The sequence below is a fragment of the Cryptotermes secundus genome, unplaced genomic scaffold, assembly GCF_002891405.2.
Source record: "Cryptotermes secundus unplaced genomic scaffold, Csec_1.0 scaffold840, whole genome shotgun sequence".
NCBI lineage: Eukaryota > Metazoa > Arthropoda > Insecta > Blattodea > Kalotermitidae > Cryptotermes > Cryptotermes secundus.
Window position 1 is genome coordinate 327783 of NW_019725426.1, and position 19413 is coordinate 347195.

Here is a 19413-nt window from a genome sequence, read left to right on the forward strand (position 1 = left end):
AAATTCGCATGGAGCGGTGTAGGGATCGGGGAGGGGACTACATTGAAGGGGATAACATTTCGACTGTCTGATTTTTTTTTAATAAAGGGTTAGAGCATGAATCCGGTTTCTTTATTGCCACACCTTGTATGTCTTACAAGTTATCTTGTTCCTTGAGTCTTTGAACCAAAATTTGTTATACATTGGATACTCCCTCTTACATGTTGCATACTGTGTCCACCATATACTCCATGATTTAATTGCAGTAATATTAAATGAAAAGTATTAGATTTGTTATGCCCTTAGCATGGGATTTTTTTCCATTCTCCTCTTACTTCCTCTTTTTTATTTGTTGAAATGCATCATTCACTTGGCTGTATATGATTGTATTGTCATATGTGTTATCTCAGTTTTGATTTAAATGACTTGCAGTATTCCTAATCTGTTGGACCTGTTAGGTCAAGGCTTAATGTAATTGACTGAGCTGAGCGTGTCTCTTGCTTTTATCTGATGATGAAAGCAATGAAGGGAAGCTTCTGAAAGGTATTTTTTAACTGAAAATGAGGTAATAGAAAGTGTCCAACATGCATATCAGTTTAACATTTTGTAGCCAGTGCTATTCAAATACCCCTTCTCTTGTGCTTGAAGGTTTAAAGAGGTGCAGAAAACAGTTCACAATTTCATTAGTTCTTGCATATGAATTGTAACATTTTTGTACATGTAAGGAAATGTTGCACTGGCATGCACGATAAGAAAGTTGTAGTTACTCACATTCAGATGTGGAGTGATACCTGTGATGTAAATATGAGGGTCGTACTGAAAGTCATGAGCAACAAGTGTTTGAAAATTAACATGCTTTATTATTGACAAACCAAGTGCACCACCTCAACCTACAGACCTTTCTTTATTTTTCCACATAATCACCACTTCTTTGTACACATTTCTCCCAGTGTTCTGGGAGTTTGAAAATTCCCCTTCTGTAAAATTCCTTTCCAGCCATCCCAAGACACTGATGCACTGCTTTCTGAATTACCCCCCTTGTCTCAAAATGTCCACGCAGCTGATCCTTTACAAATCCGAAAAGATGGTAGTCGGAGGGTGCCAGATCAGGCCTATAGGAGTGGTGTGGAAGAACTTCCCACCCCATCTTTGCAATTGCTTCCAGTGTGAGGCGAGGGGGAGAGCGTCGTCATGCAGGATGATGATGTTTCGTCCTGGACATTTATCGTGCAATGCACAACGGAGCTTTTGCAGCGTCTGGACATAATGAGCAGCATTGATGGTTTGCCCAGGTTCCAGGAATTCGGCCAGAATAAACCCCTCTGCATCCCAGAAGACTGTGCCCATCACCTTCACAGCTGAAGGCACTGTCTTTTTCTTCTTTTTTGATGGAGAATGCAAATGGTGCCATTCCATACTCTGCCATTTTGTTTCAGGCTCGAAATAGTGAAACCAGCTTTTGCCACCTGTCACAATACATAGCAAAAAATCATCACCTTCGTGTTGATATATCTGCAGTAGTTCTGAGGTGATGGCTTTTCGCTGACCTTTGTGGTCTTTGGTCAATAACCGCGGGACCCAATGAGCACAAACTTTCCTATAGCCCAAGCTTTCAATCATCTCCTCTACTGCACTGTGCCCTATTCCAAGTTTTCGGGCTATTGTGTCCACAGTCACATGCCTGTCATCTTCAGTCATCTCATCCACTCTTTCCTTGTGTTCAGTTGAGGCTGTTTGAGGACAACCACTCCGAGGCTCATCTTCAATGCTGGTGGTCCCATCTTTAAAATGTTTCACCCATCTTCGAACACTGCTCACACCCCTGCACACCCTTCCATAAGCACGCTGAAGTCTCTGGTGAATTTCTGCAGCAGGGATTTCCTCTTTCACAAGAAATTTGCTGACAGCACGCTGGCAAATGTAGTTGTCGGCCATTTTGTTAGGAGTGATACTGGTCACGTGATGCAAGCTATTGACGTCACAGGACACTCAAGGTTAACACAACAGCTGGTTTCACCTACGACCTACGTATTACAAAATAAATTCTGACTGTACATTCAAATGTATGGCAAACTGTTGTTAGAACAGTATGTAACCACACATGTTTCCACATGAGAAGAGTTTAAATTGGGGGGGGGGCATTCATTGAGAGAAACTCGGGCTTAGTAATAAATGCAGCACCTGACTTGTTGGTGGCACCATTTAACATTGCCATTATGCAGAGATTGCTACTGTTGAGCCATAAAATTGCAAGCTTTTAGCTGTTGAACAGTGGAACTTCTGTGTTGCTATTGCAGTTCCCCCACCCCCACCATCTTCTAAGAGTTTTAGTTATGGGGATACATGTACCATTGTCAGTTCCCTGGTGAGGCAAGCAACATGGTACATATACTAAGCCAAGCCAGCTCTAAAGTGTTGATAACACACCTTTGCCACAAATCTTTATAGACTTCCCTTCTCTTTGAATTGTTTGTGCCCAGCAGTCATTGTAATCAAACCAGTTTTCCCTTAGCTTTTGGGATATGATTTCTTACTGATGCCATAGTTATGTACCATACTGTATTGTTCTCTGTTTATGAAAGCTGTGACCCAGCTTCAGTCGGTCACTTCAGTAAGCCAACCCACTACAGGCATTGCAATTTCAACTACTATGGTGCCACAGCCAGCTGCCTCAGTTCCAGTCCCAACACCTGTGGCAGCTGTGGAGAGCTCATACTTCAGCACATCTGCACCAGCATTCGTCCCTGCTCAGGCATCAGCCCTGCAGCAGTCCCGGCCTTTAAACGAGGTCATCAGTTCCGTTAACAGTAGTTTCAATTTCCTGCAAGTAAGACAATTTCAATAGTAAATATGGAACAGTTGTGTTAAAGTAACATCAGATGTTTAGATTGCTGGCTGTATGATTTAGTTTCACATTGTACTTGTGAATTGTGGCTTATACGAGTATAATGTTGACAGTTGAACAGAACAACAGTAGTCTGTATTTTATAAAATACGATTTTAGCATTCCGAACAGGGTTAATGGATTTTGGCTGTAAGTTATGGTAACCAGGCATCATTGAACATAAGGAGAAGAGATAAGCAATTTACTATGATCAAGGTCCATGAAATTGGTAGTTTGGTTCTCAGTAGCACTATTTTACTGCCCAGTTTGATAATCATTTTGTTCGCTGTTTAGAATTGCCTGAACCTGACCAGACATGAAACTGCTTGTAAGAATGAGTTTTTCAGTACTTCAGCTTGTTTCACTTGCATGCTGCAAACAAACATGCAGTGATGGTTTAGAAAAGAGGGATGTTTTTTCCACAGTAACACAACCTAAAGGGCTGAACTGTTAATAACTCAGACATATTTTGTTTTATATCATATCGACCTGTAGAACTGGAGATGATTTTTTAAGAGTTATTCATTCTACAGATCACTTTTAATATGACCGATGTCTGAGAAAACACTGTGATTTCTGTTCAAACACTGTTCCTTATGGCACACTGCATATTTATTAAACTTTGACATAACAGACTACACAGTGTTAGTCTGTCGTTTGTTACTTTAGTAATGGCTTGAATCTGCAGTAAGTTACCATTTAGACTGAAATGTTGAATTAGAAAAATCATATGTGTTGGTCAAGCTGAGAGCACTCTTGCTTTATACTGGGAAGTACTGATTTCAATTCTTGATGAAATGACTGGGTATCCTGACAGGTTTTTCTTAGTTTTCCTCTTTCCTTAGAGGAGAATGCCAAGATTATACATTGGACCCTTGATTCAAAGCAATTTTTGTGGGGCAGTTTCAGTATGTGTACTCGTATTACATGTGAAATTGACATTGCAGTTTGTACTCATATTGGGGAACATGGTCACTGATATATATATATATATACATGTTTATTCATGATATAACATGGTGTTTGAAGGGTCCATTTTACTCTGAAATAGGTTACAGCATTTCCAATTGATTGAGTAATTCTGGCGTTTTAAGCTTTGTAATCTAAGCTGTTGAAAGTATCAGTAAATAAATGAGTAATTCTAGACAGAATAGTGAATTGTAATAAGTTAACCTGTGTTGCTTAGGAGTCAGAGTTGGATTCACCTGATTTGTCTGCTGTGCTGACGGGGACCAGCCAGCAGAGTCAGCAGGCTCAACAGAGAGGGATTCCAACACCACCTCCAAGTGTTCCTGTTGCAGTTGCGCCCATCCCCACACAGACATTCACAAATCAGAATTTTGCATCTGTGACTACAGCAAATGTGGCACAGCAGGTTTGTTTTGTTTTGTTTTGTTGTGACTTACTCCTGTTGGTCATTTCTAAAGGATTCTGATGATTGGGTATTGCACTTGGAACTACAGCAAAACCAGTATGAAATGGGGCCACATGGGACTGGATTTCTTTTCACCTTGCAGCCAGGTTTTATACAGGAACTTGAAATTAAATTAAACTTTTTATGGCTGCATTACCTCATATGTTACTTCAACTTGTGTACAAACAGATCATTGTTTTAATCACATTATATACATTGTTTAGTGTATTCAGTAGTGCAGTAAGGTTTCCTGCCCGAATGTTGTTGATTGGTAGACTTGATTTTCATTCACGATTCTAGCCTTGGACTTTAATAAAAAAGGTTTGAAATTATTATGATGTCAGATTTCCTAAAGTTTTCTGGTTCTGTTGGAAGGCCTCATGGTATGTCTTAACACATTGAGGACCAGCAATTTAAATATTTAAATCGCCCTGGGGACTGGCATTTTTAAACCCAGTACCCCCACTTGTGCACTCTTCACATTAAAAATTAATATAAAATCTCCTAATTAATTTTATTAACAAAAATTTTTGGAGAACACTTATCAGTGCTCCTAGAAGTGCTTGAGAGTGTGATATTTATGAAACATTCCCCTTTGTGAAGTGGTATTACACAGAACTTGCAAATGTAGGCAGTCATACTCCTTTTTCTGTGAACTGCGCGCTAACACGGCATTGCTTCGAAGGATGCTTCCCCTTGGAATGTTCACTCTTCACAATTTTCATGAGTGTATGGTTCTGCATATCACCCGAGAGTCACCCAGGGGGCTCCACATGAGGCCTGCGTGGGGTGGGAGTTGATGGGGTCAGTCGCACTAAGTCTGACTCTTGTTCTGCTGCCACAATCTGGTCTGTAGCCCAGGCTTTTGCCACATTCATCAGAAATGCTTTGTATTTCAATTTCAAATCAGGGTTTAGATTTTGTAAACCAAAAATGAATTGAAAATGGCACAATTTATAAGCCACAAGGCAACTTTCTTTGTCCACTTTATTGTTTTTTTAGGAAGAGAATAATATGCCAAGTATTGATCGGCTCTACCAACTCCCTTCATGAACATATTATAATCATAAATACAAATAGGCTTCTTTACTTGTCCATGTCTCCTTTGAACATCAACCATGCGTGAATTGTGAATTGTGGAAATCATATTCACAACACGAGTATCCCTATCTCCAAAAAACAGTTCTGCTGCTTCAGACACTTCCATCAGGTCCGATGGAATTTGTTTCACCCCGGGATTTCCAGTAAACTGTCCCAAAATAGGCATTTTGTCTACTTTTCCCCATGTGGCTGTCCCTGCAATTTTGCTACCTGCACTTTCGTCAGAGCTACTTTCACTTTTATTGTCTGTGGCCACAATTGTTTGTTGTCCTCTGTCACTGCCACTGTCTGAGTCACTTTCACTGCTCTCAGAAGGAACATTGGATAGCTCATCGGAGAACAAGTCAGATATTTCATGTTCTCCGAGAGATCGCTTGTTCTTCAACCGCTTTCGTCCTTGATTCATATTGCACTAACTTCCTGCCTGGTACATAACAGCTTGAAGGGTGAAAGATCATTTTCCTTCGGAGGGGGAACCAAAATAGGGAGGTCAAGTTACTGCCTACTAAGCAAACATTCCAGAGTATTATTACGCAGTAGTCATTCATTTGGGTGGTGCCAGAGAAAGGTATAGTGTGTTACAACCTAATGTGTCCTAAAATCATGATATCGTGCGACCGGTCCGCCATGTTTAAAAGCCAAAAGCATGATATGATTGTGTTAAGTTTGCACTGAAGTTTTTCTTGGGAAGTTCCGTCATCTTCCTCATCCTTCTTCTCATTTTCCTTCTGTATACTTTGCTGGTGATTCTGAATGAACTTGTATATTTCCTTTGCATCAGCTTCTGTTTCAATGTTGGTATCAGTATTAAGGTAATCTTCTGCCTGAACATTTTCATATGTAGCCTGATAGAGACTCTCTGTTGGGGGAAGTCTGTGCAAGACATGTATATTTGAGAGTTCAGTGTGAGGGTGGCAAGTAGCATTGTCCAGATATAAGAGAACATTTTATTTCCGTTTCATCTTTGCATTAAATGCTAGCAGCCATTCCCCCATTATATGTCATCCATGCTTGTTAGATTTCCAATCAGTAGGGAGTTCTGTTATGTTGGTACTCTTAAAACATCATAATGAATAAATGAATGTATGAGGGGTAGGCCTTCTCGGCCCTTGCACCTAGACCTCAGTGGTCCATTGTGCTTCCCCTTTTTTAATTATTCCCTCAACCCCATGCTTCGGACGAAGCGCAGGATTTTGGACGTGGGGGCGTCAAAATAGTCACTTGGTTCCATAAAGTACTGACCCAAGTGACGTAGTCTTAAATAAGCTAAAGCCTCTCATTCACACAGGACGTGTGTGTCTGTTTCATTTTCTTCTTGACACCTCTCACAAGTGGGACTATCACTTAGTCCCAGTTTGTACAGGTGTCCTTTGAGGTGACAGTGTCCTGTAACTAGTCTTACCGCCCATCGTAGCTGGTTCCTGTTGAGCTTCAACAGTTCATTTGCTCTTTTAGCGGAAGGTCCTCGTATGAGTCTCTTTGCTTGCCTGAGTCCAGTTAAGGATTCCCAGTATTTCTTATGTTTTATGATAGTCCAGTCCCTGATTGCCTGTTTGACAACTCCAAGAGAGATGCCACAGGCTGGGTCAGGTCCTATGAATGGATGTTCAGCGCCAGTTTTAGCTAATTGGTCTGATGCTTCATTTCCGGCAATACACTCATGCCCCGGCACCCATATCAGCTGTACCCTGTTATGTTTGGCCAGTTCCATGAGGGTTTGGTGGCAATCCCAGACCAATTTTGAGTTGATCTGGTGTTTGTCAAGCGCTTTAAGTGCAGCTTGGCTGTCAGATCGAATGTAGATGTTCCTATTTCTATAGTTCCTATCTAAATTCTCCATAATACATGTTTAATGGCATATACTTCTGCCTGGAATACTGTCGTGTACTGCCCAAGGCTGAAACTAGGTTTCTGCCTCGTGCCATGGCAGTACACACCATCTCCAGTGCCCTTATTTGTCTTGGAACCATCTGTATACCAGATCAGTCGCCCTTTTCTATCGGACCGAAACCCGTCTTCCCATTCACTCCTGTCAGGAAATCTGACCGTGAAGGGTTTTTCATGTACATATCTCAGTATCATTCTGTCAGACCCCTTTTAAAACATCATGGTTTAGCAGCTTTCCCTGCAGCCAGAATTTTTTTCATCTCTCCAGCCATAAAGCCGCAGATAAAGACTCGGCCTTTTCTTGCAGAGTCTTCCACCAGAAGCTTTTCAGCCCTTCAGATACTGAGTTTTTCTGGTAATGTGTGAAATAATTGCCCTGTTTTGTCACCATATACAGTTTCCTTTGGTTTGTATCCACCCATAATTGAAGGCAATTTGGCAGTCCAGTTTGCTGCTAACATCTCCAGACTCACCACAGACTTCATTAAACGCAGTTCTAATGCCACTTTCTGAAAGTTTCTAATCATCCGTTAGATGCATAAAACCACTTTTATCCAGTTTTGAGTTTGCTTGTTCCTGTATCATTGTTTGATGCACAATATTCCAAAGTTTCTAACTCTCTCATTTACACACTACTCCAGTACAATTTCATTGATGTTTTCATTTCCAGTTTTTGTTAGTTATTGTTTGATAGAATCACTGCTACAATTTTTCCAGTGATTTCTTATTTCTGACTTGGCTTTTACTATGTCTTACATTTGAAGTTTTCCAAATTAAAGTGTGTCACTATTTATTTCACTGACAACTTGTCTTTTTCACTTGCTTTGATCACTTTTACTTTTGTGTTAAGATCGAGCACTACTCTCTTCTTGGAGGCCATGGTAGAGAGGTAAAGCTATTCCTGTTATCAGCTGTGAAGGTCTGTAGGGTTGTGGGGTGGTAAGGCTCCTACATCTAGACAGTCGGCTCACAGATGGCAGTAAGGCCAGCCTTGCAGGCTGCCCTTTACTCCCTGGGAATATTCCTGGTACTTGTTTCTGTTAGAAGCTGAGTTGACTCCAGGGCCATGATATAGCTGGAAGGATTAGTTAAATTGAAAAAATCCAATTACACTGGGATGATTGTCTGTTGTATGAGGGTAGACATTTCACTAGCATCACTGTAACTCTTAGGAATAGAACTTGAAAACATGAATGGATGCCACTGTGTGGGTTGAGATGGATGAGACTTTGATTTTCCAGTATCATTGTCCCTTGGCCTTCACTTAGATGCCCTCAAAACAGACACACATGCTAATGAATGATTGAAATGAAAGGGTGCAGTCAGACATGAAGTACAGTATGGGGAAAAAATAACTAATTCATGCAGTATTGGGGAAACAAAATATTAAGAATATTTTTTGTTGAAGCCCTCTGCTTGTTCCCCATTTCGTTGTTAGACAAGTTTCCATTTCTCTCTTGTGGGTGTATACTGAAATTTGTGCTAGATTTGCAGGTCCAAAATAAATTTTTGCAGTGAAAGTAAAGTAAAGTTATCCCATGAAGGCCCATAGGGTTGTGAGACAAGGGTCCGACATTATGTAGACAGTCGGCTCAAAGATGGTGGTAAGGTTGTCAGCCTTCCACGCTGGCCACGCTTTACTCCCCAGGAAATTTATTTAATTAATTCCTAGTACTCATTTCTGTTAGAGGCTGAGTTGACCCCAGGGCCATAGCGTGGCTGGAAGGATTAGGTCAATTGAAAAAATCCAGTGACCTCTTTGGGACATGAACTCGTGACCGTCCGGCTTGTAGCATAGTGCCTCAACCAACTACGCTACCACATTAAAAATTTTCTGCAGTGACTAGTTTTATTTAGTACATAGTCTGTTATAGACGGTTTTCACTGTACAGAGTTTCTGAACGTTTTTGTTGTCTTGTATTCTAGATGAACACAATGTTTCATTTTCAGAAACAGGTTCTTTCTGAATAGTAGATGGTGTTAAAAGTTTATAAACACCATAATTCCGAATACTGGTACATTTATTGAAACTGTTGTTATTTGGGTGCAGGCACTTCTCTGTGCCTTGATTTGTTAATATGAAAATCAACTGATGCTGTAGTTAATAATGTTGCTGTGAGTGTCAGATGTCACAGTTGAAAGAGACTGAAGTGACAGAAGAGACGTAGCTAGTGTAGAAATGTAATGTGCTGTCCATAGTTTATCTAAATATGTGACCTCTAGAATCTCGGACCTTCTGAGATACTTTCAGGGCTGAACTTCTTTAGGGTTTCAGATGTAAATTTCTTGAGTTACGTCAGAATCAGATTGCAGGGCTCGCATAGGCATAGTTTTCCAGTATGTAATTAAAGTCAGATACTCGTAAATGCATGATCTGGCAACTATACATACCATGTTGTATTCTGGAATCCATATTTGTAGTATTTCAAGAAATATTACTGACAGACAGAGGTGTATATTTGTGTGCAATCATGTGGTGCAGAAACATCAGAACGTATGTTGTAGCATGTGATTGACTGCGATTTTTCATCCATAAATCTACATGTGTGCCCCCCCCCCCTACTCTCTCTCCCTCTCAGACTACAGTAATCATTCTGATGTGGAGGGGGGAGGCATTTAACAATCAAGAGCACAAATGTGGATGTCAAGTCAATTATCATCATCGTCGTCCTGGGTAGTAAGCAGCTGCAAATGCATTGTCATATAGGGACAGTATTTGATCTTGATGCCATGCTGTTTTCCATGTATTGAGCCTGTTTATAGGCTGGGATTGTGGCCTTCTGCCTTGCGATACTGTGTTGCCTTGTAGGAAGCTAAATTTTGGGGAAACTTGCTGTGTGAAGTGTGTAGTGTGAGGAATCAGTTTGGTTATGGTGACAGGCCACAAGGAAGGTTTTCATGTACCCATAGAAGTGAGATAGGAAATGGAGTCAGTTCCTTGGCAATATGAGTGATGGGTAGAAATATGGGCCTAGGCTTCATTTCCTTACCTACATCCTGTGGGTCCAGTTGACCACCTTTCTCAGAACCTGCATGTGTAACCAAATCAGTTTTGTACCCAAAAAATTTGAATCCTGAAAATCAAGGCAGCATGGTATCTGCCTGCAAGACTGCATGGTCTCAGTTCAAAAGATCACAACCTGAGAATTACATTCTGTTGGGAAGTGTTTTGAGTTTGCTGCAGAATTGATGTGGATCAGGGTAGGTTCAGAAGGGAATCTTCCAGAGTATCATTAGTCATGGAAAAATTTTTAAGTGGTGTTAAACTGTGTAGCATGAACAAAAAACTATCTAATAATTATATGAGTCATGTAATTGTGCTTTTATCCCCACAATTCTAAACCTTAATATATTCCTTTGTCATATGTATCATATTTGTTTTGCATTACAGGTAGTTTATCAACCAGGAAGTGAACTAACTCAGTCGCACATCCCAGGGTTTGCTACAGCTACCCCAAACCCACCTCCACCAATTCCAATGCCACCTTCTCACCATCAGCACCGTTCAATTAGCCCAGCAGTTCCCGTAGCAGCAATGCAGCAGGCATACAACAACCAGCCTGCAACACAGCAGGTTGCAACTTATGCTTCACAGGCACAGCAGCAGCCACAACCTGCTGTTGTCCCAAATCCATATACTGTGCAGCAACAGGCTCAGGTATATCATCATGTATTAGAGTGACTTTCAACAGGGTTTTGGATTGGAGATTGGGTTTCCTAACCACCTACAGGTTGTAACTACAAATAACTATAACACCATCACTAATTTCCACATTTTACAAGTCCCTGCAGCCCATGCTAAGTTTTTTCTGTCTGCTGTGTCTTTGCCAGTAGTTGCCTGGTAACAGCTCCAACAGTGGTTATTCCTCTGTGTCTGTGCTCAAGTCCTGTCTGAATAGCAGCTTCCTTACAATTGACTCACTTCTTAATTTGTAGCTTGGACCGTGCCAAAACCACCATTTATTGTTGTACTCCAATCATTTCCATGGTAACATGTTTATTTCTGTAGGTGTTACCCAGTAACGGCTACATAGACTTCCTTCTTAAGAATCTGTTGCCTAGCAGCGAAAGTTTGGTTGTTTGTTTCATGGTCATTACCCAGTAATGGGTCTACAGGCTACAGTGTATTGTTGAACATTATTTTTTGTGCTTTGATTAATAAGATAACACATTAGTAGGTTTGAATGCTATTTGGTGACATGATCATGGACTGGACATTGTTAGGTTATTTGTCTCATTCCTACAACTTAAATTTTTGTGTATTAGAGAGTATAATTGGAAATTTTGAACCAAAATATGCATTTCAGTGATATGCTGTAATTTTTATATTTAAATTCTCATTGGAATTTTTGGTTAATTTAAAATTATAATTACAGTCATGAATTACATGAAATAAATTGAGAAATATAGGATTTGCGGTTCTCACACTAGTGGTTATGGAGTTATCTTTCTGTAATATAACGCTGCCTAGTCCATTTGAAGTCAACCAGTGTTTGGGATGAATATGTTGCTTCCACCTGCAAGATTTAAAAGTAAGGTAAGCTTACACTTCAACCATAAAGATGGTGGTGACATGTTCCTCACAAAAATTTTTTGGCTTTCAGAGGACTAAGCAGTGTTATATCCCAGAAGATAGAAATTTTCAAGTCGAGAAATGATCTTGCTATGTTTGTGCAGTTCCTAAAGTACAGAACATGAAACCCTGTTGCAAGAATTTGTTGAAGTTTGTTGGTGCATGGCTTGACATTCTGAAGCAAGCAATGTTCTTACCAGTGGGGCAGTACTGGAAGAAAGGACTGTATGTACTGCTAGAGGATCAGGAGTGCCAGTCCAATTAAAAGAGGAGGAGTGGAAGATAGAAAAGCAACTTCAGATTATTTAGAATCATGACACCCGTAACAATTATACACTAGTGTATACACACTAGGCTACTGTACAGGTTTTCTCTAATATGACGTTGAGTTCCAAAAGTGTCAAAAGTCAGAATTTGCTGTGTGATTATAAGTGAGACATACAAATTCTAGCAGTTGGAAATTGTTGGGAAATATGTGAGAACAACTGATGTCCTATCAACCAGCTACACAGTTCTCTGTGTGGTCTGCTTATATGGGATGAAGTTGCATGTTTTTGGCATTGATGCTTCGCACCATGTGGTTGAATGTCATGTGAAGTTCAAGAAATATATGGTGAATAGTTGCTCAACATACTGTCATTGCCATAAAAAGTAAAGTAAAGCTAACAGGCCATGGAGGCCCATAGGGTTGTGTAGGGTCCCACATTATCTAGACAATCGGCTCAAAGATGGCAGTAAGGTTGTCAGCCTTATGTGCTGGTTGTGCTTTACTCCCCAAGAAAATTGTTTAATTAATTCCTGGTACTTATTTCTGTTAGAGACTGAGTCGACCCCAGGGCCATAGTGCAGATGGAAGGATTAGGACAATTCAAAAAAACTCCAGTGACCTCATCCGGACTTGGACCCGCGACCTTCCAGCTTGTAGCATAGTCCCTCAACCAACTACGCTGCCATTATATTGCTAATTACTGATTATGCTGTTTTCTGCTGCAAGTTGCAGAAAATTAGAGAAATAGTGTGACATGTGAATGCATTCTTGGTAAACATTCTGTTGCTAGGTTTGCAACAATAGATGAATATCTGTAAACATTCTCACAGCATACGAATGTAGGCAGCAATAGAAGAACTGCCATTTCTGTGCCATGGAAATGTTTATGGACATTCCTTTATTGTTGCATAACCTAGGAAAGGACTGTCTGCAGTCTTTGCGGAAACTTGACATGTATGCTAAAACAGCAAATCTGAATGTCATTATTGTGTATTATCAGGAAACTTGTGTTTCAGGAGCAAGTTGACCATCAGCAGGTGACTGAACAAGTGACAAGTGTGACTATGGATGACCCTGCTGATGAATGGGGACAGACTGAAACTATCCAGACTGACTGGAGTGAACAGTCAGTGAACCGGCCAGAATGGAGTCAGCAGACTGAATCACAGGGAGATTGGAATTCTTCACTTGGCAACCAGAATGATTGTAAGTCTTGTGATATTGTCTCTCAGATATTCCATTGGCAATACAGTGAAGCTCCTGTGTAACAGTTCTTTCAACCCTGGTAGATTTTGTCACCAAATGAAGGAAGTTTAACACTGAAATTATTTACTCGTACTTGGGATCATTGAAATTGAACAGTGCATGAGGGAAAATATTAGATTTGGGTACATTGCTTTAGGGGGTGTGGTAGTCCACTGTAGTGGGATACAAATGGAAATCTGTGGTTGGTTAGAGAATACTATGAGTTGCATGGGATGAACGAAATTGAAACACTGCAAATACAGTACACATTTAACAAACAAACAAGTTCCTTCCGTCAAATGTGACACTGTTTTAAGTTTTCCACCTCGTCACCACCTGCCTTACATGTTTCGGAAAACTTAAAAAAGTGTCACATTTGACGGAAGGAACTTGATTGTTTGTTAATTGGTTAGTGTGACGGACCAGAATGAAAGACCTTAAACAGTACACATTTCTTTATTAATATGGTGTTGGTATGCCTTTTATTTTAAGTAAAGCTGCAGTTCTTGGAATGGACTCATGCAAGTTCTGAACAGGCTCTATCAGAATTTTATCCCATTCTTCTTGAAGAACATCTTGAAGTTGCTTTAGAGATGATGGAGGTGGTAATCTGTTCCTCCAGTCTCCAAAATGTGCCAGAGTGGTTCAGTGATGTTCAGATGTGATTGTTCTGGCCAGGGAAGATGTTGAAGTTCACTTTCATGCTCTTCAACTGAACTACTTTCACTTTGTGTGCCAGAATTGTTGTACTGTAGCAGATAATTAAATTACAACTATAACATTTGCTTTGATTATGAAGTTTCTGTAAGGTCAAATTTGATGGCAGGAGAATTGAGACTGTCTTTGGAGAAAAGAGAGTGAACAGGCTGGTGTAACATTAATGCAGTGAAATTATATTTGAGAGGTTATCATATGAACTTAGTGTAAAGTGCAAAGTATTGTATAAATTTGATAGATTTTGCTATCACTGCATTCCTTTACAGACTTTTTATTGCACATCCCAATGGTAGCAAGTGACTGGCAAGCATATCACATGTGACACAGAGATGATTTTGGTTGAAGCTCTAGTTACAAAATGACCGTATTACCTCACATATAAGAAGCACATATTACACATATTTTCCTGTTGGTAAATTGAGGTGCATCTTAAATTCAAGGAATGTGCACTTTTCTAATGTTTTCCCCTGAAACCCACATTCAAAAACTGGATGCCTCTTGAATTTGAGACCATCTTACGTTTGAAGTAAGACAGAATATATAAGAGCTTTGTTATAGGCACAAAATTAGTGCGACCTATACTGACATCTCACTATAACACAGAACTCTTGAATCCTTCTTCATCCCTATAATTTAGTGGTCTGTGCAAGTCATGTGGTAAGGAATTTGTAAATGCAACACTTTTATTTATTGCTGGTGGGGTGGGACTAGGTTCCTTGTACTGTAGCCACTTCTGGCCTATTGTACCAGCCCCAGATGATAGGTGAGGGTGATTGTGGAGCAATTGGTGGAATGAAGATTGGCAGGGGAAACCGAAGTAATTGGAGAAAACCTGCCCCAGTGCCACTTTGTCCACCACGAATCCCACTTGACCAGACCCGGGATCAAACCCGGGCCACTGCGGTAGAGAGCCACCGACTAACCGCTTGAGCTGTCTAGCCTCCAGATATAACACATTATTTAATGCATTCTTTGTTAATATTTCTGGTAGATGTATTTGAACATAATGAGCCAAAGACATTGTTTTGGTTGTATAAAACTGCTTATGATGGTGTTGCAAAAGAAGCTTGTGAGCACACAGATTGAGGGTGTAAGTTTAACTTGCAATTTATGCTGTTGTTTTGCATCAATGGAAGGTTCTGGTTCTGATAATAGTCTTATTTCCTTGGTCTCAGCTGATCTGTACATGTTGCTGTTAAGACATTCGTCCTACAATATGTAGTTCCACTAATGAGACAGACAGTTACTGAGAACATCATATAGTATGCTGCTCAAAGTTGAAAATTATGTTCTCTTTTCCAGGTACAATATTGAACTGGGGTTCTAAAAGAGAGCTACCACTATCACTTTTTAAGGTGTTAGGTTTAATGGATAAAGTACCTAAATGTTTTTATTTTTGATATAAAGTTATGTTACACAGTATTGTCTCACAAAATATGAATTGTAACACAACATACATGGATATTACTTTTTTTTTCTTCTTTCCCCCCCCCCCCATAGCCTTCATAACTCAAAGCAGTACTAGAGTCTATGGAAGTGGACGAGGACGGATGAATAGGGGAAGTGGGCGAGGTTCATCTAATGGCTATTCTGGCAATAGAGGACGTGGCAACTACCAAAATGGTCGTGGAGGAGGTGGTAAGCGAATATTCACTTCATATTTTATGTACAGAATATGTGTGCTATGTAACATTTAAAAGGATATATCAGTGCTTTATTTAAAATGTAACAAAATCATGCAATAAGATTTCCATTAAAAAAATGAACACCCTACCATTGTGCTGTGTTAGTACTTCGTAAATTCTGTTTGTGTAATTGACTAACCTGGGAGGCTACTGCATCAGCAAAAGTAACATTTTGAACATTATAAACAGTACACATTTGAATGTAGTAACATATCACTGGTAGGTAGCATTTAATGTTTGACTTGTGTTTTGGAGGTGCCTGATTGAAATCTCAGTCATTGTTCCCAACTTTCGCAATTACCCTTTGAGACTGAATTCACCATTAAGCCATTTTAAAGAATTCATTCTGTTTCTGCATCAGTGTTATGCTACAGGACAGCCAGCCTTGCATCATTCAAGGTCATCATCCACCTTGCAATGCTTGCAACGCAGTTGTCTTTGTGTTTTTTTTGAGGGGGGGGGATTAGTAAAAAGTGGTTAATATGTGCTTTCACTGTGCTGAGTACAGGTATCATAATTTTGTAGAAATGATTCTTTAATAATGAATGGGCTATGATGTTAAATAGAAGGACGCTGACAGTGGTGGTGGTTATGAAGAGGTGGAAAGGGATCAGCTGTATTGCAAGTTGAAATTGTGAGGCATCTTAAGCTGGATCCACTGTTTTTGAGTATCATAACTTTACAGAGAAACTCTTGGTACGTGAATAGGAAGGCGATTGTCTAGTACATTCAAATAAAGGAAAGATATTAAGACTTCAGGAAATGAAGAACCTGAAACTTTGTAATTAGAATTGTTCCAGCAAATGAAATCTGAAAATATCATGATTAATGGATCTGTGGTATGATCGAAAGCCAATTGAGGTTAAAAATGGGGAATTTTAAAGCCTCATATGGTTGGCTTGACAGGTTAGAAAAATGGCACGATATATCCTGCAAATGTATGAATGGTAGAAGGGGAAATGTGAGTGAAGATGGGTAGTGATGGTAAATGGGATTGTATGCACTTGAAGACTGTTAACACTTCGTGGACCGGCGATTTAAATATTTAAATCACCCTTGGGACCGGCATTTTTAAACCTACTACCCTAAGTTGTGCACTGTTCACTTTAAAAATTAATATAAAATCTCCTAATTAATTTTATGAACTAAAATTTTTGGAGAACACCAATGCTCCAAGAAGTGCTTGAGAGTGTGATATTTCTGGAAACATTCCCCTTTGTGAAGTGGCATTACACAGAACTTGCACATGTAGAGAGTCATACTCCCTTTGTTGTGTACTGTGCAAACACGGCGTCGCCTAGAAGGCTCCTTCCCCTTGGCATGTTCACTCTTCACAATTTTCATAAAAACTTAGGTTGTGAACCCTTGACTTTGCCATAATCAGCATATTCCTCATGAATCACCAGTCTGGGTGGAAACGTGTTTGCTGTCTGTTGCCACAATTTTTTGTTTGCCCCTGCCACACTCACTATCAGAGTCACTATCACTTCAATGTATCACTTAGAATTCAACCAATATACTGAACATAAAAACGGTGAGTATTAACTTTGCCATAATCAGCATATTCCTCATGATTTGCCAGTCTGGGTGGAAACATGTTCACTGTCTGTGGCCACAATTTTTTGTTCGCCCCTGCCACACTTACTATCACACTCATCGGAGAACAAGTCAGATATTTCTTGTTCTCTGAGAAAACACTTGGACCTCAACCTCTTCTGACCTTGATCCATTTTGCACTAGTAACTTCCTGCCTGGTGCATGCAGCTGGAAGATGAACAAAGGCATTTTCTTTTGGAGTGGGAAAGGAAAACAGCGGGTTCATGTTACTGACTAGGAAGCAAACATTCAAGAGGTCTGTCACGCACCAGTCATGCGTCTGCCTGGTGCCAGTGCAAGGTATAGTGTGTTTCAACATAACGTGTCCTAAAATCATAATAATATGCCACCGGTCCGCAAAGTGTTAATATATACACCTTATGAATGTGAGTGAAGATACTGTGGAATGCTGGAATGTAATTTCTACTACTAATGGGTCAATTTTTTAAAATAATGTTTAGTGCCTTTGTGTGGATTTAATGAAATTGAACATTGGTCTTTGTCAAAATAAACATTTTCTTAAGCTTACGGTTACCGAAACAATGAAGGAGGAAGCAGCAGTTACTACCACAATGGTTACCAGCGGGACAGTTTTGGTAACAGCAATTATGGAGGGGGATATAAGCGTGGTGCTCGTGGCAGTGGTGGAGCCTCCCGAGGAAACATGGACCGGGGGGGTGAGTATACATAGTAGATTCCATTAAAAGCCTTTACCCGTTTGGGTTTACTGAGTACTGAATTTGGTGTAATTTTCTCTTGAAAATTAAAATTTTTTTATGGTGGATGTCTTTGGCATTATTAAAATTGATCATATACCTTGCCAGAGTGGCCAGTGTTTCAGAGGTGTATGCTGCATCCATCAGGGTAGAAATGAGTAGGGTGCATTAATGTTTCTGTTATGTAGGTTGGTGGTCTGGTAGATCCATTGGGGGAAGGGAGCTGGTGCATTGTCTGGACCAGTAATGACAGTGAACAGGGAGATGTGACAGAAGTAGCCTTTATAATGGCCACAGGTTTGACCAGAAACCATCAGCATATGGTGTTTGCTAGATGCATCCTCGCCCTAGTTGAACCACTGGAATTCTAAACTCAGCAATTTTTTAGTTTTGCAGGGTATCCAGAAAGTCACTTCAGTATTTTAGGAGGATATCTTTCTTTTCCATGGTAAATGTTAAAGAAACAGTTCACTGAAATAAAGTTTGAATTAGAAAGCCCCTGTTAGATTTCAGCATGCATTTGGGATGTATGTAAAACATAATTTAATTTAATATTCATGTTACACACAGTAAACAGTCTGATGTGAATGATGAAAAAATCTTCCTGTTCCCCCTATAATTTAGCATAAAATATTGTTGTATTTGGAAAATGGATGTTGTATTATAAACTACAGTTTGTTTGTCTCATCCCCCTCGCCATATGTGGACAGAATAATTTCAGATTTACATGAAACCAGGAACTGCTATTATGGTGTAGTGCAGATATACTCTTGTTTTATTGATTGAGGCTACATTTTCAATGTAAGAATTAAGGTTGAAGTTGAATTACTTGGTTGGTCTCAAGAATTATAGCACCAAAACTTTAATTGCCTGGGTTTTCTATTTTGTGGGCATTTAAAAATTCCAAAATATATAGTATAATGGGACAGTGTACACAGCAGTAATTCTGAGAGAGACAAAATAGAATTACTTTTGTGTAGACTGTCCCATTATATATCCTTCATGTGGCACACAACAGGATGCATACTATAAAGATTTAAAAATTCATCTTTTGTTACCCCTTAACCCTTTGACGTGGTCATTTAAATTCCGCGGCCGCGGCTCCTGCGGTAATATATTGAGCCGGCCATTTAAATTTTGCTCGAAAATTATTTATTCATCATTGTTCTTAAATTCTATGAGATAGGAACATGAAACTTTCACTAAAATGATCTTAAATGGTGGTTTTATAACCTTACCTTATAATATGGGCGCCCTGTATCTCGGCCATGGAAGCAGGTTGTTTAGTATTTCAGCAGTGAATGGTACGCCTTGAAGGATGAAACTTTCACTAAAATGATCTTAAATG

The 19413-nt window shown here is 39.8% G+C and overlaps 1 protein-coding gene across 1 annotated transcript in view; it reads left to right on the forward strand.

Moving 5' to 3' along the window:
* The window catches only part of LOC111863420 (caprin-1), a 49183-nt gene that overhangs the window by 27796 nt on the left and 1974 nt on the right, over positions 1-19413 (forward strand). Inside the window, exons 6-11 of the mRNA XM_023849733.2 lie at positions 2562-2806; positions 4050-4238; positions 10657-10923; positions 13123-13312; positions 15569-15706; positions 17874-18026. Coding sequence (XP_023705501.1) covers positions 2562-2806; positions 4050-4238; positions 10657-10923; positions 13123-13312; positions 15569-15706; positions 17874-18026 — 1182 coding nt within the window. The remainder of the gene's footprint in view (positions 1-2561; positions 2807-4049; positions 4239-10656; positions 10924-13122; positions 13313-15568; positions 15707-17873; positions 18027-19413) is intronic.